Source organism: Telopea speciosissima, chromosome 5, assembly GCF_018873765.1.
Source record: "Telopea speciosissima isolate NSW1024214 ecotype Mountain lineage chromosome 5, Tspe_v1, whole genome shotgun sequence".
Taxonomy (NCBI): Eukaryota; Viridiplantae; Streptophyta; class Magnoliopsida; order Proteales; family Proteaceae; genus Telopea; species Telopea speciosissima.
The window spans coordinates 42,436,860-42,463,945 of record NC_057920.1 but is presented as its reverse complement, the minus strand read 5'-3'; the positions used below and the strand labels follow the sequence as shown (position 1 = coordinate 42,463,945).

The window sequence follows — 27,086 nt, the reverse complement described above, 5'->3', positions numbered from 1 at the left end:
AGTCAGGGACGGACTCACCATGTTGCTTCCGTCCGTGAGTCCGTCCATGTTATTTTGGTTGAAACTCAATTTTACCTTTGGGGGCATAACATGGGACCCCTTTATACATCTTTTAATGTTTGCTTTTGCATTCTTAGGCTACCCAACTCAATGGATAGAAGGTGCACCGGTGAGATGCATGTCAACCATGCTGGGTGATACCTGAGTTCGGTGACTGGGTCTTGGGTGATTTGTTTGGGCTTAGATATATATTTAGCAATCGTTATCATGCTATTATATGAATTATAAGCATCTTGTGCATTGCATTATTTATCTCAAATGTGGATTGTTATGAATATGATGTGATAATGTTTTCACTATTGTATCGGGTTACGATGTCAGGTGTACCGGTTTCGAATTAATTATGAAACTTGTTAACTGTCATCCTGATCTGTATGCACCGTGCCTTGCTGGTACCTAGGTACTAGATGGAATGGGACGTTGATGCACCCGGAATACCTCTCTGGGAGATAGGACTTGTAGGTAGTATATCTGTGGTTTATGCTACGACCCTTACCAACAGGGGTTTATATGTTGGATAGTCTGAGCACCTATTGCTTGTGGGGGAGAGAGGCCAGGTCAGGGGGTGATGGCTATCGTTGTCACGCCCCCATCCCAACAAGGGATATAATATCATATAAAGGGTGACTAGGACGACGCGTGTCATCCTACTAAACCGCCCGGATCACTGACACAGTGTCCCAACGCACAGTCATATCCAATATTAACACAATATAATATTAGAATGTAGAAAAGAGGAATATTACATTCCAAGGATCAGTAGTATTGCGGAAGCGTATAAATCGAATAGTTACAAGATGTTCAAAGCTAGATGATAAATACAGTAATTAGTTACATTTCCAATGATCATCTAATAACTATCAAAAATGGTATTACAAGATAGTATTTCACCATAGGCCTTAGCCTCAAAAGTAATCAAAAGGGATCGAGTCCCGAATATCCTCACGGCCCGTAGGCACAATCATCGCAAGGACACCCGTCGCCATGTTCCTCAAACACGGCCTCCGGTTCCTCCTCACCGATCTCATCGTATCCCGAGGGCTGAACTCCAAGTCCCGCGAGATATCCGTCACCGCACCATAATCTAAAAATGTGCGCACGAGGGGTTAGCTCCACTCGAGCCGTGAGGGGATGGGAATGCACAAACACGCAATTCACATAGTCCAATGATGCATGCACATGTTAAGTTCATTTTTCCACCTAACAAACAACTAAGTCAATGGCATATGCTACTCGTGACAACTCGGGAGACACTCGGGTCACTTAACTTATCGCCACAATGAAACCTCAATTGTCACGTGGGACCTACGCCGATCGAAGCCTCCAAGACCACTCGTGCGGACACTCGATAACCAATACTACCATGATCGCCTCTCCCACCTCCACGTAATCCGATTACTGATTATCCAACACCTAAACCCCTGTTGGTAAGGGTCGTAGCATAAGGGTGTGAAATCCTAGCCACAAATATACTACATGCAAGTCCTATCGCCCCGAGAGGTAATCCGGCGCATCAACTTTTCATCCGGTTTAGTGCCCTTACACGACAAGACGGCACCGCATACAGATTCAACATGACATTCAACAAAATTTCTTCATAAATGTATATAGTGTTCGGGTTCGCACCGGTACCCACCGCACCGAGACCCATCAAGATACAACATTACCAATCAACATTATAACAAATAGATATAAAATTATGCAATATGCGCAAACATGCTTATTTATTATAATGAGTACATAATATATAGTGCAATAATAATAACAAGCCCAAACAACCAAACCCACTCACAACGTATACGCCAAGCACCACGATTATCGCTTGTCGCCTCGATCAAGCAATAAGCCACAAAAGTGAATATATTAACCTATACAAAGAGTGGAATAAGGTTACACGAGCGAAAGGAACGGATCCCCAAAATGTCTCCCATAAACACTTAAGTATAAGGTTTCAGAGACGAAGTGGTTGCAGGAGTGGTTTCATGCCCAAATTCCGCAACCACATGTAAATCCTAGGAAACCGGGGTTCGGGACAGTTTTAGTCAAGGTCGGATGCGGATGTGGTTTCGAAAAACTGAATCCGAGTGTAAATCCGAGCTCACAGGGCTCGGGACAATTTTTGTCAAGGTCGGATGCGATGTGGTTTAAAAACCGAATCCGAGTGTAAATCCGACCTTCACAGTAATCCTTCTCGAAGGTAATTTCGTGGTGGTTTCTTGCGGTCGAAACCACATGTAAACCTCACACCTTCAGGTCCAAAATCCGAAGGATTCCCTCCAAGGACCCCATTTCAAGTGGTTTTAAAGCACAAGGACTTCTAGAAAACTCCATCCTAAGCTCATTAGGGTCCAACCTTAAATCTCTCAAATGGCAATGAGAACCCTCACATTAGAGCTCATAATGGAGTGAACTAACTCCACCATAGCTTGGCTTTAAAGCTCCATCTACTCCCTAGGTTCCAAGAGAGATCTAGGTCAATCTCTCCCATTACCCAACCCCTTTTAAAACCCAAAATAGAAGAAGGAAGAAGCTTACCTACCCCCAAGATGAGAGCTCCACGATTTCGGCCCAAGAAATGGGGTCTCCACCTTCCTCCAAGCCTCTCTCTCCTTCCTCTTTCTCTTCCTCTCCTCTTTCTCTCCTCTTTCTCTCCTCCACGATTTAGGGTAGAAGAGAATAGTAAAGGAGAAGTAATGTTCCCTCTCTCTCCCTCATGGACTCATTTATAATAAATGGGTCTTGGGTACCTCTAGTCAATTGGGTCATGAGGCCTAATGGGTCAACCCATTAGTCCTATGTGGGTAAGTGGATGGAATAACCCATCATTGGGTCAATAGGTTATATGGGCCTGCCCACAACCTCAATTAGGGAAAAGCCCATTCTTAGATGGGTTCATATGAGATGGGTATAAGTCCCCAATATACTTCCTAAAGGTACGCGGGACCTGAACTTAAATTATTCCCTTCTCTCATGAAATAGCTCGAGCGGTTCAAGCCCGGACCCGCACTTGAGGTTACCAAGGGAAGAATAATTAATAAGACTTGAGGCTAGAACTTACTTTTCCCCCTGTCATGGTTTATTACCCATGACTCAACAACTTCGCCACGGCAATGCTAAGCTCATCACCGAACGAAATATCCAACCGAGGTGACGGTCCAGGATGCTCTCTCCTGAACTCCTCGCTTCCCGGCTGGTACTTGAGGGTAATCGACGAAGTCGCCACAACGAACTTTCCCCATCGGCGGTTGATGAATCTTTCCTCCACAGCAAACCCGCCGTGGTCAACGATTTTGTAGCTAGGTTTGACCGTCATGGAGAACAGGTCACCAGCATACATGGCAGCGGTATCTACACGTCACGAGAAGAAATGATATTTAATTATATCCCGGGGTACGGGTATAACAATCGTGGTCTGCCATTAGGTGGTCTAATGGTTTCTACCGATGTAGGCTCCCTCGTGATAATTGAGGTTTCATTGTGGCGATAAGTTAAGTGACCTACAGTGTCTCTCGAGTTATCACAGTAGCATACACTTGACTTAGAATTTGTATGCTAGGTGAAAAATGAATCTAACATCTTGCATGCATCATGAACTATTCAAAATTGTATGTTTGTGTGTATGTGCATTCCCCTTTGCTCTCGCACTAGCTTGTAGAGCTAACCCCGTTGCACAACTTCTTTTTAGTTGATATGCAGGTAATCTCTTGATGAGCACCTATGGATGCCAATCAAGTGGGGCCTGGGACTTGGATGTCGATGCACACCCAAGAATGGTACCCTTGTGGCGTGATTTAATCATTTATTTCTGTATTCATCTTTATTCATGTATAAACTTCGTTTATAATGTACGAAATGTACCGGATGGATACAAGGTATTGTAACTGTATTATGTGTTATCATTAGAGAACTAATGCTCTCTCTCTCTCTCTCTCTCTCTCTCTCTCTATATATATATATATATATATATATATATATATATATGATTTAAATGATTTTCGCTTCCGCTAACTCTGTAATTTGGAATGTCTTATTCCATTTGGACATATTCCCTAATATTATCATGCATTGATAATTGGATAGATTGTGGCTCGGGACACTGTATCTACGATCCTGGTAATATTGGGATGACACCAGTCATCCCAGTCACCCCCTTTTTCTTATAAAATATCCTTTAAAAGGGATGGGGGCATGACAGAGTGGTATCAGAGCGTGATGCTTTGCAACGACCATAGTCTGACGTAACCTCTTGATTTACTCTCTACAATTAGGTTCTAATTTAAAAGCGTCAAGAGCATAAATAAGTGTATGTAGTCATAGGAGAAGATTGATTGTGGTGCAATTGAGAACCTAGAAGATAATAGGCAAGTATGGAATTTAGGACTTGAAACATATGTTGTTAAGTGATAACTGTAATACTATTTTGTTAGGTCTTAGGTGAGTGATATACAGTCAATCGCATTTAACAATCTACAATAATTAAAATAATACAAGTAAAGCCCAGAACTTAAGGGAAACATATATATATATAAACATATATACATATATAGTCATTAACCAATTGCCAAATTGTTTAATTCCTTCCTTGGAGGTAATCGTATCCTTCCTAACTTAGAATATCCACAACCATCATTTCCAAAATCCCAAACTAGCTGATAAAAAAAAAAAAAAGGGAAAGTAGAAAAGCAAGAAAAAAAGAAAAGCTAAAAGAAAATAGTTCCAACAACATCCAACTCAAAGACAAGTAAAGAAAAGTCTAAATAAAATAACTTCAAATTTTGAGAGAGAAGCGGGCTAGTCTTCCATGCCGTCACTATCATCGGTCCTCCCGCTACCACCATAACAGAGAAAGGTGCTGATGTCGTTCAATTCCTTCTCCATTCTCTCAAGACGCTGACCTTGAGAAGAAAACTGCTTCTTAACTTCTTCAGAACCCTCCATCATCCTCAGGTTCATCTGCCTGATGGCCAAAAGAATATCACCTCCACCTCCCTCTTTGGCACTAGAAGCCCTTGTAGAATGCGGCCTGGATCCCATAAACTCTATATCCTCATCCTCATCATCAATCTTTTGGGGTTCCCCTCCCTCCCCATATCTGACCGGCTCCCTAGAGCTGTAATAATCACAATACAACCCCATCCTCTGTATGACATTAAACCCAAAAGGCCCCTCGGAGCTTGTCTCTTTAGGTTCATGATCAAGGTCTATCCCAAAGTATAGGAAAATCCGATTGAGCAGTCTACCGTATGGCAAGGTATTCTTGTGACGAGGATTGGCCACCACATGGGCCATGTGCTGAATCATCACATATGGAAGGCATGTCTGCTAACCAGTATAAGAGTACGCCTATGCTACTGCCATCAAAGGGGGTTGGGTGCTGTGTCCTTTAGAGGGAGCTAGGTTGGTCTTGGCAATGAAAGTAAGAACCCACTAAGAAGGGGGAGACCTTGTAAGATCTTCATTTTCATTAGACTTGTTATTGATGAATGCCCTGAACAACTTTTGACTGCTTTCAGGGGACAGCCATTTGTTAGGATCGCTGCCTGGTGCATAAAAGACCCTATCCCCTTTTGCAGAAATATCCAAAAGTATCCCTAACTCCACTGAAGGCAACTGTGACCCCCTTCACAAATGAGGTCAACCTAACACCTTCTCCATCTTCCTTGACGAGCACCAAATTAGAATAAAACTCCCTAACCAATGTAGGATAATAAAAGTCTAGATGAGTCAGTATGCTGCTCCACTTCAACTTGCCAAATCTGATGCCCACCTTGAAGGCAATCAATTCCTCCACTACCATATCCCTCTCCACCAACATCTTTCTGTTATGAAAGTGCTCTCGGTAAATTCCCTCAGTCTCTGTCGATATAATCCTACCCACATTGAAGGCGAGAGGGAGAGCTTGCACGATGCCTAAATCGTTTCGCCTACGTGGAGCCATAGATAATTCCTACACATAAGAGACCACCAAAAAGACGACAATAATTGAGCCAAAATTGGAATGAATAAGATATGATTAGCGAGTATAATTATAGATACAAATGCCTATGACATGTGGGAAAATTGTGGATGAGAAGGGTTACACAAGGATAAGATAAGACGTGATTACCATTTGGAAGTATAACTAACTTGAGGAAAGGAGATAAAGATATACATATATATAAAATCCATGTGAAATCCCTAGGGCATAGGCATGAAGGGATGAAATCGATAGGGACAATTTATACTTTTGACTACCCTACATCCCCAATCAAACATCAAACAAGTAAATGGATTTAATGAGAACCATAACAAGAGACAAAGATTGATTATGTTAGAGTAAAAAGGAAGGGGATAGATTTCAAAACTTATACTAACAACCACACGAACAAGTGAATATGCTTAAGGATGTGTCAATGAAATTATTTCTATGAAATTTTAGGGCATATAATGGATTAGTCATGCCTTCAAGGTTTTTCCCAAAGTAGAGAGGATTTGAGAATTTTATCCCAATCAATACCTAGAAACAATTGAAGTAATTCAACAAAATATGGCAAACTTGACAAATGATCTCTAAAATTCCTTGAAAAGAATTTTAAAATTCAATCAAAACATTATGCACACAGTACTTAGCAAAAGAATAAAAAATAGTAGCATCAAACGGTTAGGGCTTGATTCGACTAAAAACTCTAGCCTCAATCAATTTCGGCATGATTCCGGTGTTTACATGGTTATGAGGATGCAATCTAGGGTAACATACACACACAAATTTTTTTTTGAAATAATCATCCCTAATCGATGGGAAGAGGAAGAAAATGAAAGGACATAACTAAAAACCCTAGGAAAGAAAAGGAAGAGAGTATGGGAGGGAGAAACAAGGAGAGAGCCTTACTTCGAGACAATGGAGGAGAGCTTGGGCGCCTTGAGTCTCAAAGTCACCAAGGGAGGGCAAGGAATGCTTGAATGAAGGTCTCTTGGAGAGCCTTTGCCCTATGGTTCTATTCTTCCCTCTTGGAGCCAAAATGAGATTGAAAAACTCGTGGCTTTGGTTTTTATAAAATTTTGCGAACGGACACACGAACGGATCCACCATCGTGATTTCGTCCGTGAATTCATCCATCACAAAATTATAAATTTTCATTCCTAGAATTGCACGGAACATCGAACGGATCCACCATCGTGAGTCCGTCTGTAGCTCTGTTCGTTTTGGTATTTTTGCCAAACCTAACTTTCTCAGAACGGACGAACGAATGGTTTCATATTACATAATCCGTCTGTTAATCCGTCCTGCTTATTTTGCAATGGAGTCACGAACGGACTCACAACATTGATTCCGTCCATGAGTCTATCCATTTTCTTTAGGAATTTGAGCCCAAATTTTTAGAGACCTTGTGACCACACCTATATGTAATGATTATGTGCCTATATCCCAGTTTTACACCCATGTTGTTTGGCCCATTCATGGTTATTCTTTAATCTAATTGGATGTTATGAGGTTGAAACGTTAGGGCCTACGCCAGTAAGAAATGACAGGCATTAGTATATGTTGTAGCTCCCCTCTTAGGTGAGAGAAGAAGGGTTACCCTTGGGGATGAAAATCCTTAAGCCCCATGGTTGATTGAACCTAAAGTAGTTAGCAGGAGCAAACCCATATGGAGTGGAAACCTTAATAAGGGTACTAAATGCAGATTTGTGTCCAGACAAAATAAGATGGGTAACGACTTAATGTCGAACCCATGTTTTAGATAATTTATTCTAAACGACTAATGGAGACCTTGTGCAAGTGAAAGTCATTCATGACATCTCACAGGCTAGCATCACCCTATTTGGAATTTCATGTGGCCCATCCAAACTTTTATTTAGATCCATAGATGGAGTCTCAAGTCGTGTTTAGAATTTCTAGAAGACCTAGTATACCGTATCTAAGACTTGCCTACCCTTATAAACTAACCTTGACGATGGATACATTCTTGAAGATGTAAATATAATTATTGAATTGCTTTGTACTTATGAATATGTGATGGCTTTTGTGTGACCTTGTCTCAACCTTACTATGTTAGTTAGTTTGAGCCCCGGCCTTGATCAAGTTGATTTTGGTTTAGTGGGAAATGAATTTGAGAATGATCGGGTAGGTTAATTATTAAGACTTGCTTAAAAGAAATGACTTAGACCGAAACCGATAAGAGATTGTCTAGTTCTTAAAAGAGGGCTAGTATGGACTTACTTTTATTGGAAGGATAGATTGAGGACTTATGAGATGGTGAAGGCTGAAAGTAAAGGATCTAACAAGACCTTCTTTAACAACAGATATGAATGGGGTAATGGGTCATCAAATGCGTTACCTCAGTACTGGGAGTGAACAATAGGAGATTCCATCAATATTCCAAATCATTCTAAAGTTGGTTTAGGAAATGAGATAACCTGAAAGTGAAAGCATTCAGAATATTAACCTGTGTTAAGGACTAGAGGGAGTTAGACCCTATAACTCAAGGATGACCAAAGTGTAATACCGACCTGATCAGGAAGATCAAAGGTACCTATTGTTCTTTATAACTTAACCTAGTCATTAAGGACCTATGTTTTCTGGGATATTGGAATCATCGACGCTTAACCCAATTGAGCTCAGGGTTACTGTGAACCGCATCCCCTATGATTATGTAACCCTATAAGGAAGAGAATTTGTAAGTCCTGACTTGTTGTGCCATGTAGGCACTGCCCCACCTTGACTGGACCCCTGATTTAGTCCGTGTAGTAGGTGACTAGAGGTGTTGTTATTTAACAGTCCTCACCGTTGAGACCTCTAGACGTGTCAAATTTTGAGGATGAAATTTTTATAAGGTTCGGGGAATGTTACACTCACACCCAAAATATATCCTAATACCTCAGGTCAAATTAGTCTTTTACCAATGGGTAATGTCACGATGGCAAAGGTCAACACATGTGACCTTGAACCCAAAATTTTATTATACATATCCCCTCAGAGTCCTGAAAGTAAGGGTCAAAGCCCCACAACTTTCCTTGAGGTTTGGGCCCTGACAGCAGCAACGGAGTCACGAACGAACTCACTAGACTAGTTTCGTTCGTGGATCTGTTCGTATTGTTTCTTACCCTTTTGAAATATTTTTGTGTGGGACCACGTCCCCGTGTCCCAGACACGGTAACTAGACCTTCGGATAAGATGGACTCCCACCCTTACCACCAATTGGTTAGTTGGGCTAAGAAGGTGGGCCCACAAGACTTAATTTAAATAAATAATGGATTCTTCTACTTAGCTTGAACCAATCAAGCCCTAGAACTAATATGCCCTAGTAGGATTTTAGGCTAAGCTAAAGGTGACCCAATAAATTAGACTTAATAGGTTGTGACCTTTGTCAAATAGGCCCTAAGGCACATTTAAACCTAAAGGACTATGCTAGTCTTAGAGACACTTAGGCAAACAAGCCCTAAGGCCTCTTTTGGTCTTTAAAAGATAGGGCTTAGCCCCGTATTCTCTCATCTCTCCCTCTCCAAGCCAAACCGTGGAGGAGAAGAGGTAAGGAAGAAGAAGAAGAAGAAGAAGAGGAATGGGAGGGGAAAAGAAGAAGATGGAAGGCATGCCAAAGGGGTTTAGCTGCCCTACCTTCCCTCCTCTTGCTGTCCGGACAAGGATTGAAGAAAAAAAAAAAAGGGAAGAAGGAGAAAGGAGGTGGGTCTTCAAGGCTAGCTAGGTCTAGGATTGGAGCTCCACTCACCAAGGTATGCTCTATCTCTTGGTACCTCCCTCTTCTCCATGTACACTCTTGATATGAAAAAGTTTTGTTGAGTTTGAGCTAGCCTAGGATTCCATTTGCGACTCAAGATGAGGCTTAGCCCTTGAATGGAGCTTTAATAGTGAAGACCAAGCTTTATTGAAGGCTTCTATTAGTTGCCTTGCAGTTTCAGCTGCTAATCCCTTGGTTTTCAAACCCCAAACCCAATATTGAACCAAAATAGGAGCTAGATCCTTGTGTGATCTTGGATCCATGAGGTAGGCCTAGGTTCTAGTGACTCTAGGGGACCTAGGACACCCCTCCATGACCCTGAGTGCCATGTGAACTCTAGGTTCCAAGATGGAGGAGAAAACCTTAAGAAATCTCAGAAAAAACTCCGATGAACGGTCAAACGGAGTCACGCCATGGTTCCATTCGTAGGTTCGTCTAGTGTATCCCAGTAACTTGTTGAAACAGATGCAGGAACGGATTTACTCTGTAGCCTCCGTCCACGGTTCCATTCCCTCTCGAGAATGTCTCAGGGACCGAACGGATGCAGGGACGGATTCATGAAGAGGTTTCGTCCATGGTTCTGTTCGTTCTCGGGTAGGTCTCAGGGTTCAAATGGATGCAGGAAAGGATCTAGGTGGAAGTTCCATCCGTGGATCCGTCCCTCGTGTTTTGACCTTTTGGCTTGAACGGAGTTAGGGACGGACTCACCCTGTTGCTTTTGTCCGTGAGTCCGTCCTTGCTATCTTGGTTGAAACTCAATTTTAACTTTGGGGACATAACATGGGACCCCTTTATACATCTTTTAATGTTTGCTTTTGCATTCTTAGGCTACCCAACTCGATGGATAGAAGGTGCATCGATGAGATTCATGTCAACCATGCCAGGTTATACCTGAGTTCGGTGAGTGGGTCTTGGGTGATTTATTTGGGCTTGGATATATATTTAGCGATCATTATCATGTTATTATATAAATTATAAGCATCTTGTGCATTGCATTATTTATCTCAAATGTTGACTGCTATGAATGTGATGTGATAATATTCTCTACTATTGTATCAGGTTATGGTGTCAGGTGTACTGGTACCAGAATCCCAGAATTAATTAAGAAACTTGTTAACTGTCATCGTGATCTGTATGCGTCGTGCCGTGCTGGTACCCGGGTACTAGATGGAATGGGGCGTTGATGCACCCAGAATACCTCTCAGGATGATAGGACTTGCATGTAGTATATCTGTGGTTAGGATTCTTGCTCCCTTATGCTACGACCCTTACCAACAGGGGTTTATGTGTTGGATAGTCTGAGCACTTGTTGCCTGTGGGTTAGAGAGGCCAGGTCAGTGGAAATGATGGCTATCGGGGTCTGCCACTGGATGATTTGATGGCTTCTACTAGCGTAGGCTCCCTCATGATAATTGAGGTTTTGTTGTGTCGATAAGTTAAGTGACCCACAGTGTCTCCCGAGTTATCACAGTAGCATACACTTGACTTAGAATTTATGTGCTAGGTGAAAAATGAATCTAACATCTTGCATGCATCAGGAACTATTTGAAATTGTATGTTTGTGTGTATGTGCATTCCCCTTTGCTCTCTCACTAGCTTTTGGAGCTAACCCTGTTGCGCAACCTCTTTGTAGTTGATATGCAGGTAATCTCTTGATGAGCACCTATGGATGCCAATCAAGTGAAGCCGGTGGTTGGGACTTGGATGTCGATGTACACCCAAGAATGGTGCCCTTGTGGCGTGATTGAATCATTTATTTCTGTATTCATCTTCATTCATGTACAAACTTCGTGTATAATGTATGAAATGTACCGAATGGATATAGGGTATTGTAAATGTATTATGTGTTATCATTAGAGAATCGATGCTCTCTCTCTCTCTCTCTCTCTATATATATATATATATATATATATATATATATATATATAATTTAAATGATTTTCACTTCTACTAACTCTGTAATTTGGAACGACTTATTCCATTTGGACACGTTCCCTAATATTATCATGCATTGATAATTGGGTAGATTATGGCTCGGGATATTGTGTCTACGATCTTGGTGGTATTGGGAAGACACCTGTCGTCCCAGTCACCCCCTTTTTCTTGTAGAATATCCTTTAAAAGGCTGGGATGGGGGGCGTGACACATGTTCTCTCCACTTCCCTCTCATTCCCTTCTCTTCCCTTCTTCCTTGTCCTTCCTCTACGATGGGAGATCAATCTCCAACCAATGGCACCCTCACTCCCAACACCATTCTCTCCACCCCTTCCTCTACCTCCGCTCACCATCTCCTCTCTCTCAAACTCACACCCACCAATTTCATTCTCTGGGAAACTCAACTATAGCCCTTTCTTCAAGGGCAGAACCTTTATGGATATGTTGATGGATCCCATCCATGCCCTCTGGACATTGCTACTACCTCTTTATGGTTTCAACTGGATGCCTTGCTTCGTTCCCTTCTCATTGCCTCCCTCTCCGAAGAGGTTGTTCCACTAGCCATTGGCAAACCAACAAGCCATGAACTCTGGACGGGTCTCACAACAGCCTTTGGCTCCACTTCTCAAACTCGGTTCATGGTCCTTCACATCAGTCTCAAAGATACTGTGCAACAACTTGATGAGGGTGTCTCTATCTTTCTTCATCGCCTTAAAGATTTGGCGGATGAACTTGTTGCGCCGGTCAACCCATCTCTGCTGATCACTTTAATCTTCATGTCTATCGGGAATTGAAGATGGACCTCAAAGATATTGGTCCTTCTCTACTAACAAGGACTGAACCACTGCCTTTCACTGAGCTACAGTCCTTGCTCCTCAGTCATGAGTTCTTGAAGAACTCCTCACTTCATCAGTTTGCAATTATGATGCCCAATGCCAATGCTCCTAGTGTCAATCTGACATCGAAGGATAGCCAAGGTACCCAACCCCCTTCTTCTAGCCTCAAAGTTTCACGTGGTCGATGGGGCCATGGTTTTGGCTGCTTTCCAAGGGAACGTGGTCAAGGACGCCAATGGTGCTCACACTGTCGCCGGAACAATCACTCTGACACCACATCCCCCTCTTACCCTCCATCCGCAGCCCTAACTTGGTACCCCGATACGGGGGCAACCCACCATGTTACGCCGAACCTTCAATCTCTTGCAACCTATGACTCCTTTGGTGGTAATGAGCAGCTCTTTATGGGTAATTGTAAGGGGCTGCCAATCTCTAACATCGGTTCTGCCACAATCGCTTCTCCCTCATCTTCTTTTTCATTTCATTTAAATGATGTTTTGCATGTTCCCTACATTTCCAAACCCCTCATTTCTGTTCAAAAGTTTGCCAAGGATAATAATATATATTTTGAGTTTTACCCCTCTTTCTTTCTTGTGAAGGATCGAACAACCAAGGAGGTTCTATTGTCTGGCCGGAGTAAGGATGGGCTTTATGTCTTCTCCCCACCATCTTTTCAAATGAGTGCCGATATTGCTGTGGGGACAACATTAGATGCGTGGCATAGCCGACTAGTTCATCCCCATAATGACTTGCTTCATCGCATGATTCGAATTAATAAATTGCCTTGTAATAATAAATCTCTCTCCCCCCTTTGCAAGGCATGTCAATTAAGGAAATCTTGTCATTTACATTTACACCTTTCCCCCTTTCGTAGTTTATTTCCGCTTTAACTCATTTTTAGTGACGTTTGGGGCCCCGCCTATGTTTCCTCGGTTTTTGGTCATCGGTATTTTGTCATCTTCGTGGATGACTTTTCAAAGTACATATGGTTTTACCCAATGACCCATAAATCCAAGGTTTTACATATTTTTCGTCATTTTCAAACCTTAGTTGAGTGGCTATTTTCCCGTAAAATTATCTCTTTCCATACCGATTGCGGGGCTGAGTATTGCACTCTCCCCTCATTTTTTGACCAAATGGGTATTTGCCATAGAATTTCGGCCCCCCATACACATGAGCAGCAAGGCTCTATTGAGAGGTAAAATCACCACATTGTTGAGACCGGCCTCTCTCTCCTTGGCCATAGCTCGGTTCTCCAGCATTATTGGCACAAAGCTTTTGACACGACAGTCTATCTAATCAATCGAATGCCATCCAGGGCTTCAATGGACCGTTCCCCATTTCAACTATTATTCCACAAAGTACCTGAATATTCTTTTCTTCGGGTATTTGGGTGCTTATGTTTTCCTTTCTTAAGGCCATATTATAATCACAAAATGGACTACCGGTCTACCCCATATGTGTTCCTTGGTACAACACCTCACATACTGGCTATATATGTCTTGATCGTTCTACTAATAAAATTTATATAGCCTACCATGTCAAATTTCAAGCATTTGAGTTTCCCTTTGCCTCACCAACCACCTCCACCTCAACCTCTTCATCGACATCTCTATCATCGCCTCCATGGGAAATTGCTCCCAATAGGTTACCACCACCACTCAATCTGCCATCAACAACCAACCCACCTCTACATTCTCCCATTACCACTAGTCCACCCACCCCACCTTCTCCTCCACAAACCAGTCCTAACCTTCACCCCCCATCCCAACCGAATGCTACACCATCCCCATTACGGCGCACCCACTTGTATTCACGACCTATACCTTTACACCACTCCCATTTCCACCGCTCTCTGCGCCACTACAAACCCTCCTTTGAACCCACCTGTTTCACTCAAGCAAACAAAATTCTAGAGTGGCGTACAACAATGACGGAAGAATTCAATGCTCTCTTAAAGAATGGCACATGGGATCTTGTACCACCCCCTCCCCCTTCTAAAAATATTGTGGGCTGTAAATGGGTGTATCAAGGGGCTCTCTTGAGTGTTATAAGGCTCACCTTGTGGCAAAGGGCTACCACCAACAACCCAGCTTGATTACACTAAAACTTTTAGTCCGGTTGTTAAGCCCATCACCATTTGTACCATTCTCTCACTTGCTATTTCTAATGGTTGGGCCATGCGACAACTCGATGTCCATAATGCCTTTTTACATGGCATACTTCAAGAAGAGGTTTACATGTCCCAGCCTCCCAAATTTGTTGACCCAACCAAGCCCAACCATGTCTGCAAATTATTGAAGTCTCTCTATGGGCTCAAGCAAGCTCCACGGGCTTGGTTCACTGCCTCTCCCAGTTCCTACTTAAAATTGGATTCAAGGCATCGCAAACAGATCCCTCTTTATTCATATATCGAGAGGCTGCTAACACTAGTTTTGTTCTTATATATGTTGATGACATCGTTGTCATTGGGAATTCTAAGGACCAAATATCAACTCTTCTCCAACAACTAGCACAGGAATTTGCTATCAAGGACTTAGACCCATTGCATTTCTTTCTAGGGGTTGAGGCTCTCCCCCATAATCAGGGCCTACTTCTTTGTCAATCTCGATATATTGGTGATTTGTTGACAAGGGCCGGCATGACTGACTGTAAGCCCCTACAGACTCCAATAGCAACCACTATGGCTCTTACCGCTACCTTTGGTACTCCTATGGCTGACCCGACATTGTATCGATCCATTATCGGGGCACTTCAATATGTGACCTTGACTTGTTCGGATGTCACCTTTACGGTTAATAAAGCCTGCCAATACATGCATGCCACAACTGAGACTCATTGGGGGGTTGGTCAAGCGAAATATCCGTTATCTCAAAGGCAGTCAATCACACAGCCTGTTGATTGACTTCCGTTCCGATCTCTAGTTACAAGCCTTTAGTGATGCTAATTGGGCTGGTTGCGGCGATGATAGAAAATCTATAGGCGGATTTGCCATCTTTCTTGGGACTAACCTCATCTCATGGATATCAAGAAAACAACGTACTGTTGCATGCTCTTCCACAGAGGCAGAATATAAGGCCATGGCAGATTCGGCCGCTGAACTAATATGGCTCCAATCTTTATTTACCGAACTTGGCATCACTCTATTTGGCCCGCCAATACTTTGGTGTGACAACATTGGCGCAACGTATCTCTCATCCAATCCAGTCTTTCACACCCGGACCAAACTTGTTGAAATTGACTTCCACTTTGTCCGGGATCGTGTTGTAGCCATGAATTACTCATCCAGTTCATCTCCACAAAGGACCAATGAGTAGACATCCTCACCAAGGCCCTCGCAACGGCCCGATTTTAGTTCTTACGTGACACGTTGAAGCTTCGATGCTCGAAACCTTCCACTTGAGGGGGCATATTGACCAAATATTAGATTTCCTACTAAACTTGGGAACCCAATATTTGGTTCTATCCTTCCACCTTACCTCTAGACAAAAATGCACAAAATCATCCAATCAAGGATGTACCAATTATACATACCAAACATAGGATGTGCTACACTTGTAAACTTTCCTCTCTATATATTTTGTAATATTCTATTCTTTCAATCAATGAAAAACACAATCAATTATACCATATTCTACTACTAAGGGAGACCTAATTTAGGCATCGGAGAGTCCTAGGCCAGAACCATACCGATTCTCCTTTGTCACTGACATCTTTTTGTAGGTTGCGACACCCAAAGGATCCATCGGCAATTTTCTGACGCAACAGTACCCAATGCGACGACCATATGATAAGTGTGCCCAGCCCAAACTGTAGTTGTGACTACCATTTTAAGTGTAAACTTATGGACAAAATGCTCAAAAAGTTTATATCACATGTGATAATATTAAACCAAAATATATAAACGGTTTAATAAAATATAAACCAGGTTTGATGGACACATAAATCTAACAATTTCCTTATTGTGGTGGTGGATGGAACGGTGGATAACATATATTTTTCATACATACTCTTGAACTATTTAAATTACATATACATACAAAGAGCCTTCAAAAGGTGGGGTGTCCCGCCAATTGATCCTATTCTAATACATTGGGACCTACCTTAATACTATATAGGGGCAATTACTATCACTACCCTACACTTAGCCCATATTTACTAAAACTACCCTACCTTAAACTTCTTTTCTAATACTACCATGCTTTTAAACTTTTACATCTCCTTCTACCCTCATGTTTTTAAATACCCAGATTGTCACACCCCAAACCAACCCCTGGGAGGATTAGGTAGGTGACCCAAATTGCACTGCAGCAATCCGTCAAACCCCAAGGATAGAGAAGCAGTTAATCCATTCACAGACACACACATCCACAGTAATACAAAATGTAAAACATAGAGTGCTGCAGAAAGCTATATTTACAGTAACTTAAAAAAAAAAACAAAGGAAATAAAATATATACATCAACAGTGTTTTTAGTTCATTCTCTCTCTCACACCCAGAATATCAGTAGCTCCTAACTCTATCTGACACAGCTTTATACAAAAGAATATAAATAGGGCAGGGCAACCCGAGCCCCAAAAACAAAACTGTAAAACAAAGGGGGGAACTCTAACAAAAACAAATGTGAGTTCCACAGTCAAAACAGAGTCAGTTGCACCCCTCATGGGTCTTCATCAGCCACCATCGAGAATACTCGTACCAGCATATGACCTCTGTCCGGGTCCATACCAATATCACCATAACAACCATAGCTCACCTCTGGGAGATAAGCCTCCCCACCATAGTAACATCCACCCGTAGGATCATCTAACAAAAACATATATAACAGAGTGTGAACTCCACCGAGCCCGTGAATGAAATATCACCACGCATGCACATGCAATCACAACCATATGAGTCCTACATGAGGTGCAATTTATTTTATTTATTAGCCACCTAACATCACAACTAAAACAGGTTAGTGTTTACTTTAATCCCCAATACATTTGTCCTTGGTGCGGGCTTTTAACCCCTTCCCATGATATACCAATTGAGTTGTCAGAGAAGACCAGTCGGCTCCAGAATCCCTTCCCAAGGTTAGGCTGACTGGCCCTCTGGATTAACCTGTGAGGCATCCATCATTTCTTTCACATATCACATTTCTTTTTTTGGCTTATAGCCCATAACCACCTTTCCGGTGCATAACATTTCTTTCTTTTCTTTTCTCTTTTTCTCTTTCATATGGTCAATCTCACAAGCATCCAACACCTTAACCCCTGTTGGCAAGGGTGCATAGCATGGGTGATGATACTCTAGCCCAATGCATCTATATGGCATAGTATGAGTAGGGTGGTGTCAACCGCATCCCATTCTATGGGTTACCACATGCCTCATTTCTAAGCCGGCTACGGCATCTAGTCCAGCAACTCACATACAGGAATCATTGTCCATTCACAGTATTCGTCCATCAAACATTCCTTTATTAACAAAATTCACAATTAATAAAATAAGAAAATAATATAATAATATTATATTATAATTTGTTTTAACATATTAGTCATGTGACATTTACACACGCGCTGTAATTTCACCCACCTTGTTCTGGTCCTACTGGTCAGCTGTCGGATCTTTTTCGGTTGGTGTCTAACTGTGCACCTCAAGCACGGGATCAAAACCTAATTTATCAGATCATAAATGTGTGTCAATTAATATTTTAAGTTACATTAATATCCTAGTGTTGGTCTAGACTTACTTGGAATTCTTTGGGTCTTGCACTGGGCTTTAGGGTCTATCTCCCGGTGCATCATCTGGAGATGTGGAATTTTATCTGATTTGGTACCTTAACAGTATGGTTAGCCAATACATGGTTCAAACAATCACACAAACCAGTACCCAGGTTAGTAGTTCAGCTGAAACCATTCATGGCCATGGTTACTTGGTCTTGTGGGGCCCACTTTAGTACCCAAGGTATGGATGACAGCAAGCATAAGTGAAGAGGGGTATTTTGGTCATTTAACACCCCAACACACTGCCCATAGGTCACTGGTTTTGGTCCAAATAGGCAAGACACAAATTGAGCCCAGTTTATATCTTTGGGCGTTTAACTGGGTGATTGGGCAATCGCCCAATGCATCGCCCAGAGCCTGTTTGACACGAGTTTGGGCAGTTTTTCTTGGATTTTACAGCAGGGGCTGCCATGAATTTGATCTAGGATGCATGAGGGATGATCATGGACCACAATTGAAGTAAAATCCATTGGTCTAAATGGTTTTGGGTTTGGTTTTCCCATTTGGAAGCCAGGAGGTGTTCTGACAGCATAGAGAACAGCTGTCCAGGGCTTCTTTTACGTATATTTTCATGGTAGGACACTAATCCTATGCTAAGATAAGAAAGGATCACCATGCATGTAAAGATCCATGCCCAAACTGCCTGTTCAAGGTGCAACTATACAGTGCAGTCAGGCACATAGATTGACTTCAGTCTCAGCTGCAGAAATAGCAACAAATCTTGGTATATAATGATCAGATCTTACATGCAATGACTTTGCATGTCAGATCTGATGCATCCCAAGCCATCCCAGTGATGTTCTGGGCATTACAGGTCAGGGATACAATGATCAGAGTAGAGATCAGGGAACCAACACAGAGAACAGTAGCATATAGTGTCTGTGATTATTACCTGGAGGTTGTATGCAGCTGGATCAATGCTCAGAATTGCAGCACAGGTCTCCTTCCTTCTTCTTCTCCCCTTCTCTTTCCTTCTATTTTTCTTCCTTCTCCTTCTCTTTCTCTCTTTATACTTTAGCTACAGCAGCAAGGACAAAATGGCAGTCTCCCTCCTCTATTTATAGAGTTGGGCTGACTAAGGCCTGTTTGGCCTTAGGCTCCCTTTCCCAAGAATGCATTTTTAAGTGCATCCTGGGCCATTTTGGCTGCATTGGTGGGGTCTACATGGTTCCAGGGATGGGTAATGGTTCCTAAAATTCCCATCTACCCCTACAGGGTGTTCATGGTCTATATGGATGGTCCCCACATGTCTGGATTCTAATAAACCCATTTCAGCCACTCTGGGCGATTCTTTGGGCCTTTGGGCCAATCGCCCAGTGCATTGCCCAGAGAATGCAGCTCTGCTGTATAGGCCTTGGGCTTTGTCATTAAAATAGTAAAAAATAAAAAGCACCCACCTACTTCTTCTCTCTCCCATTTTTTACTCCATTCGGTTTTTTTTTCCTTCAACTTTTCTATTTAATTAATTTTTTATTCAACATTTCATCCTCATCGTTCTTCTTCGAATAGATCATGGTTCTATGTATCGGTATCGTATCACCTGTGTTGGTCGACAGTACCAGTTTTTCTAGTCAACAGGGGCCGATACCATATCGGTAGCACGATACAGACAAGGGGTAAAATGGTCAGAAAACTCATTTTTAAGGAGATTTAGGGGTAATTTTGCTCAATACAGCCAGTCCAAGCTGATATCGTATCGATTTTGTAGGTTACCGATACCCATTCCGATACCGTGCACTAAAACCATGGAACAGATTGACTTCTCAAAAATAATAAAAAGTAAATTAAATAAAAAATAGGAAGAGAGAGAAGAAGTGGGGCGCTTTGAAGAGAGTCGATCTATTCCATGGTTTTAGTGCATGGTATCGGAACGGGTATCAATAACCTGCAAAATCGATATGGTATCGGCCTACATCGGCTATATCGGGCAAAATTACCCCTGAATCTCCTTAAAAATTGAGTTTTCTGACCATTTTATCCCTTGTCTGTACCGTGCTACCAATATGGTATTGGTATTGATGACTAGCAAAATCGGTATGTATCGCCCGACACAGATGATACAATACCGATACTTAGAACCATGATTTGTTTGAACTTTGAAGAAGAACGATGAGTGTGACATGTTGAATAAAAAATTAAATACAAAAATTAAAGAAAAAAAAAATGAATGGAGTAAAAAATGGGAGAAAGAAGTGGGTGGGTGCTTTTTATTTTTTACTGTTTTAATGACAAAAAAAGTAAAAAGTAGAAGATGATTAGTAGGTTAAATAGATTAGCAGGTTAATTACTAGGTGAAAAGGAAGGGCAATCTAGGTATTTAAAAACATGAGGGTAGAAGGAGATGTAAAAGTTTAAAAGCAGGGTAGTACAACAACAACAACAATAACCATAACCTTATCCCAACTAAATGGGGTCGGTTACATGGATCCGTAAGGGCCAAAAAAAAAAAAAAAAAACATAAAAAAAAAAGGAGATTTAAGCATTAGTCAAAGTAGCATCCCAGGAACATCCCCCTACGCGGGATCGGCTACATGGGTCCTTGACCTCCAAACAACTCTATCCGCGGTCATACTAGGATCTAGCCCTACCATATGCATATCCGTTCTTACCACTTCTCCAATAGTCATTTTAGGTCTACCCCTACCTCTTTTAGTTCCTTCCAATTGAATCTGGTTACTCTTTCTTATTGGTGCATCCGTGGGTCTCCTTTGTACATGACCAAACCATCTCAAGCGGCTCTCCCGAAGTTTGTCCTGGATTGGTGCTACTCCCAATTCGGTTCTAATACAAACATTCCTTACTCTATCTCTCCTGGTCTTGCTGCACATCCTCCTCAGCATCCTCATCTCCACTACACTCATCTTATCTATATGACTCTTCTTAACTACCCAACATTCCACCCCATAAATCATCGCTGGTCTTATTACTGTCATGTAGAATTTCCCCTTAAGCTTAATAGGCATACGTTTGTCACATAAAACTCCTGATGCTCCTCTCCATTTCAACCATCCTACTTTAATTCTATGGGAAACATCATCTTCTATATCACCTTTTTTGTTAAAGGTTGATAGTAAATACAGGCTAAGTGTAGGGTAGTGATAGTAATTGACCTTACTATAGTGTGGTCAAGCATATATACAGCTGTCCACCTTATTAAGCCAAAGCATCAAACCTCTTAGAAGAAGCTGCATGATACAGGTTGATATGGGATATAGGCCACAGAAAACCCCCTAGTTTGGTCTCCAAATAAGAAGCATGATACAGGGTGATACTTGATTGTGCATACAAACCTTTAATTTCTTATCCCTTTATCACGCAAACTCTTAATTTAGATTCTATTACTACTACAGTCATTTAAAATACCAAACAGACCAGGAGTTCCAATGGCAAATCCATGGCAGGTATTATAATCGTTCAAGGCACTGCCTTTGCCACAACTATCAACGGCACAGCTGCCTTAATCTTTTTGGTTATCAGTCTACTTATCGTCCTCCACAGTCTCTGGTGCATCTATGGAAGATGTCTCGAACGACAATATATGGTCAGCGGCGTCAGCCACAACGACCAGCAAGACCCTCAGCTATTCATTGCCATTGGAGACCCACAAAATCCCTCAATTGAACCACCTAAGATGGGGCTATCCCCATCGGTGATCGCTGCATTACCGACGTTCATCTATAAAAAACACGACCAAACTGATGGCATCGGTGACACGACAGAATGTTCAATTTGCTTGAGCACTAAAGAAGAAGAAGAGACGTTTAGACTTCTACCCAATTGTTCGCATGTGTTCCATGTACAGTGCATTGATATGTGGCTGAGCTCGCAGATGACGTGCCGTACGGTAGCTGAACCTTAAACACCATTGATGCCCGAGCAAGAAACCGAAAGAGAGACACATTTACAGGTTCTAGATCCTGATGAGGCAATAACCCCTACAGTTCCACCATTGGAACCATTGAACTCAGTGATACCAAGTTTAGAAGCTGCATCAGGTGACACTTCACAATCTTCAAAGGTGGATGCTTCGAGCTCACGACTGAGCTCCTTCTGTAAGATCCTTAGTTGGACCAGATCTGGGAGGAAATTTCAGCAGTTGGAGCTATCAGCTGCAGATCATGGAGTAGAAGATCCATAGAGGCAATTAAATAAACTTCCTATTTGTCTTTTATTCTTATTAACCCGTGAAATTTATAACCCTGTCTTTGTTTACTGCATTGTACGTGTGCCATTCTAATATGTTATACTACGAGTGTTCTTGAATAAATTTCAGCGATTAATGGATTGTTTATGTCCATTTAAAATGAGTAGTTATATTAGTTTGTAATGGTCTTGTCAAGGTTTGATTTTAGAGATTCAAACTTTAAATGATTTGGTAGCAAAGTACCTTAACTGATTTTCCAAGGGTAACGTAGTGAACCCCTTGAAGACAACACAAATAAACCCTAATTTAAGCTTGATATGAGGAAGGCATATGATAGATTGGAGTGGCCATTTATTGAACACATGCTTTTAAAGATGGGTTTTGCAACACATCAGGTAAAAATGATTATGGCTTGTTTATCATCAGTTTCCTACCAGATTCTTATTAATGGAGCATCGAGGGGTACTTTAATTCCTTCACGAGGGATTCGGCAAGGAGACCTTTTATCACCAGTGTTGTTTATTATATGTTCTCATGCCTTGAGTTGTTTACTCCAAAAGGCTGAATTTGATGGTGAAATTAAAAGTATCAAAGTACGTAATCGTGCTCCGCTAATTATGCATCTCTTGTTTGCTAATAATAGTCTACTATTTACCGAAGGCAAGTTGCATGAATTATATTCCCTGAAGGCATGTCTATCGACTTATTGTAAGGCATCTGGCCAAGAAATTAATTGGAAGAAGTCTTGTATGACTCTTTTCACCAAATATTCATCCTAGAATGAAAAGATGGTTCTCAAGAATTATGAAGATTCCATATGGTTCTGGCCCTAAGAAGTATTTGGGACTTCCCACTGATTTTGGTGTTTCTAAGGCTACCTTATTACATGATCTCTCCTCTAGGGTGCGTCAAAAGGTCCAAGGTTGGAAGTCTAAGCTTCTTACACATGCTGGAAAGGAAGTCTTATTGAAGTATGTGGTGTTTTCTATGTCAATGCATGTATGCCTTTTAAACTTCCAGCTTCATACCATAAAACATTGTGGCAAATGGCATCCAATTTTTTTTGGAGTGATACTGATGGACGACCTAAATTACATTGGATATCTTGGGAGCGACTATGTTTATCAAAGGAGATTAGTGGTTTGGGTTTTCGGGACCCTACACTTTACAATAGTGCTTTACTATCAAAGACTGCATGGCGCTTATGGTCTGATCCTATCTTTTGTTTCATTTTTTATAGGCTATCTACTTTCTTCATACTGATTTTTTGAGGGCCTCAACTGGTCATCGTCCTAGTTGGGGATGGAGAAGCATTATGGAGGGGAAGCGGGTCTTGTGTGCTGGTCTATGTTGGAGGGATGGTGACGGTGCCAATATTGATATAGGCATGATGCTTAGGTGCCAACATTGAAGGATTACAAAGTCTCTACAACTCCAACAAATTTATCATGGCCTTCGAAGGTTTTTGATTTTATTGATCAGACTAATAAAACTTGGCGCTATAATCTGATGCGAACCCATTTTAATGATGTTGAAATTTGTGTGATCATAGAGATTAATCTATCTATCTTTCCTGAAATGGACAGATTGGAATGGATGGGGAGTAAGAATGGTGTTTTTTCAGTACGAAGTGCCTATCATTTACTCTCTAATAGGGAGTATGGTAATCATTTATTGGGTGCAACCTCTTCCAGATTACATTCTTTGAGTTCAATAGACTCAAGTGTTTGGAAAACCATTTGGAGTTGTAGAACCATGCCTACGATACAATGGTTTTTATAGAGGGCTTGTGCCTCTGGCCTAGCAACTGGAGATGCTCTTGCAAGACGTAATGTAAATGTTGATCCACTGTGTGGTCGATGAGGTGATCGAGAAACTATTTCACATATTCTCTTGGGTTGTCCTTAGGCCAGAGTGGTATGGTTTGGATGTCCTTTGGGTTCTGTCTCGCCAACCATTTGTCATTTTTCAATTTCTGATTGGATTTCTAGTTGGAAATATTTTTCCACAAGGTGGAAAAAGGAGTGCAGATCATTGATAACCCTTTCTAGTTTTATTTTCTGGTTTTTTTGGTTATCACGTAATGATATGGTGTTTCGGCGAAAGGTTTGGCATCCCAATGAAGTTATTGCTGCTGCAGTGAAGGCGTTCTAGGAGTACATGTCTGTTCAAATTGTTGCTGGTTCATCTAATACTACATCGACACATCTAGTGTCACACCAATGGATAGTGCCCCATGTTGATTATGTTAAATGTAACTATGATGCTAATTTATCCTCAGTTACAAACAAATCTGGAGTTGGATATATTTGCAGAGATCACTGTGGTACGCCTTTATTTGCCTTATCAAGTCCAATATTCTTTTCAGATGTGTTGGTTAGTGAGGCTATTGCAGTTCCGATGGCGATGTTGCAGTTGATCTCAAATGATTATACTCATGTCATGGTTGAGGCAGATAATCTGAATCTGGTTACGTATGTTACAAGTGGTGGTGGAACTTCTCCCTTACACATTCGGGCGATTGTTGAAGATATCATACATTTATCTTCTTTCTTTATATCTTGTAGCTTTACTTATATTCCATGGGAGATTAACAACGTGGCTGACTCCTTGGTTGAGCTTGCATGTTTTATCCTAATAAATTCATCCTTATTTACCCTCCAAAAAAAAAATCATACATTTTCCTTGATGAACTTTTGTTTTTTTGGTAAGAAGATAATTTATTAATTAAATAAAGAGAAATTTACACATACCACCCCTGAGGTTTGACGAAAGGATATTTTCACCCCCCAGTTTTGGAAAATTCTGCGTACCCCCCTGAGGTTTGTAAATGGTAACAAATAAACCCATTCCGTTAGTTTATGACTAACACTGTTAAAATCAAAAGGTAAAGTGACAAAATACCCCTTCAAGAAAAAAAAAAAAAAACCTGCAACTCATCTTCCCCATGAGTTACAGGTATCCCCATCGGATTGCTCCATCCATGGCTTCTAATGGAACACTTCAAACCTGGCAAAGAGCTTGAAACACTTAATTTGAAGGGATCTGAATCAGAGCACAAAAATAATGACGAAGTGAAGACTGATGGGGATTTGGATTTGACGAACCGATGGAGAACCAACAGGGAGGTTGAGGCGCCAGTTTCTGTTTCTGAAAATATTGACGCAGAGGATCTTCTCCTTCTCGCCACCTCTGAATCGAAATCACTGTCTCTTTCTTCAAATTCTTCAATTCCAAGGTGATAATCTACTTCAAATCCTGCACATAAATTAAAATTCCAAATTCACGCTCTGTTCTTCTTTTAAAATGCTTGATCCGTTTAACTATTTTATTTCCTCTCTCGTAGCTGCTTCCACTATTATCCATCCTTTCACAATTACAGTATTAATGGAAACGATGACTCGTCTCCGAGCGATTCGAAGTCGTGTTCTTCATCTCTCACAAGTGAAGGCTATTCTAAGGAAACTCGACCATGTCCGCTGAGAGTTCTCGTAGTTGCAGCTCGTTGCAATGATATGAGGGACAACGCCGGTGATCAGGTCTACTCAATTCTTTTCTTCTCTTTTTGTTCCAACTGTTAGGTTCAATTTGATGAGATTTGTCTATAATACTTCGTAGCTCAAGATCTGATATTGAATTTGAATTTTACATTTCATTTTTCCACGTAGATCTTCATGCAATTTGAATTCTAATTAATGAGACTGGTAGTCGTTAAATCTGAATCCGATTTTTTCTCTTCCTTTATTTTCCAATTCTTTGAATTCCAATTTCATCTCCTCCAATTTGAAATCGTCAAATGATTTTTAAGAAAACAACAGTTTGGGTGAGTAGAAACGTCTGACGACCAGAGATGGAGATGGAGAGAAACAAAGAAGAGAGCGTCACCCTATTCGAGCAGGTTCGCGTCAATGGGAAGCTGACGCCGGTGTCGCTCTCTAGCAACGGAAAGCTTCGGTGACCGGAGAGCACAGAAAGCGCTGCTTAAACCTGTTGAAAAATCTAAGGACTTTAGAAATCAGTTCGAATGACGTCATATCCGATTTTGAAGGCGGTGAGAGGATGCCTCTTCTGCGATATCCTTGGAAAATCCTAACTCGTAACTCAAATAATTCCAGAAGAGATCTCAGAGAAATGGCGAAGTCGAAGAACCACACTGCGCATAAACAGTCACACAAGGCTCACAAGAATGGAATTAAGAAACCCAAGAGGCACAGACACACATCCATGGATCCCAAGTTCTTGAGAAACCAGAGGTATGCTAGGAAGCACAACAACAAGACCGGTGGATCCGGGACCGAGGAGGAAGAGTAAACAATGGCACACTACAACAAGACCGTTGGATCCGGGACCGAGGAGAAACAAAAGAAAAACCCTTATTTTTTTTTTCTTTTGTAAGGGTAATTTTGTCCATTCATCTCTTTTTTTTTTTGGGTTCTTTTTTTAGAAGGGCAATTCCATCAATTCAAGTCTAATTTTTAACAGTGTTAGTAATGAACTGACGGAATAGGCTTATTTGTTACCGTTTGCAAACCTAGGGGGGTACGCAGAATTTTGCAAAACTGGGGGGCGAAAATATCCTTTCGTCAAACCTCAGGGGTGGTATGTATAAATTTCCCTTAAATAAAAGAA

The 27,086-nt window shown here is 41.4% G+C and overlaps 1 protein-coding gene across 1 annotated transcript; it reads left to right on the top strand.

Moving 5' to 3' along the window:
- The first annotated feature begins 26,545 nt into the window (after positions 1 to 26,545).
- Positions 26,546 to 26,774, top strand: LOC122662521 (60S ribosomal protein L29-1-like). The gene has a single exon (XM_043858175.1). It carries the CDS (start codon positions 26,589 to 26,591, stop codon positions 26,766 to 26,768), a length of 180 nt encoding a protein of 59 aa, XP_043714110.1. The 5' UTR covers positions 26,546 to 26,588; the 3' UTR covers positions 26,769 to 26,774.
- Positions 26,775 to 27,086: the final 312 nt, after the last annotated feature.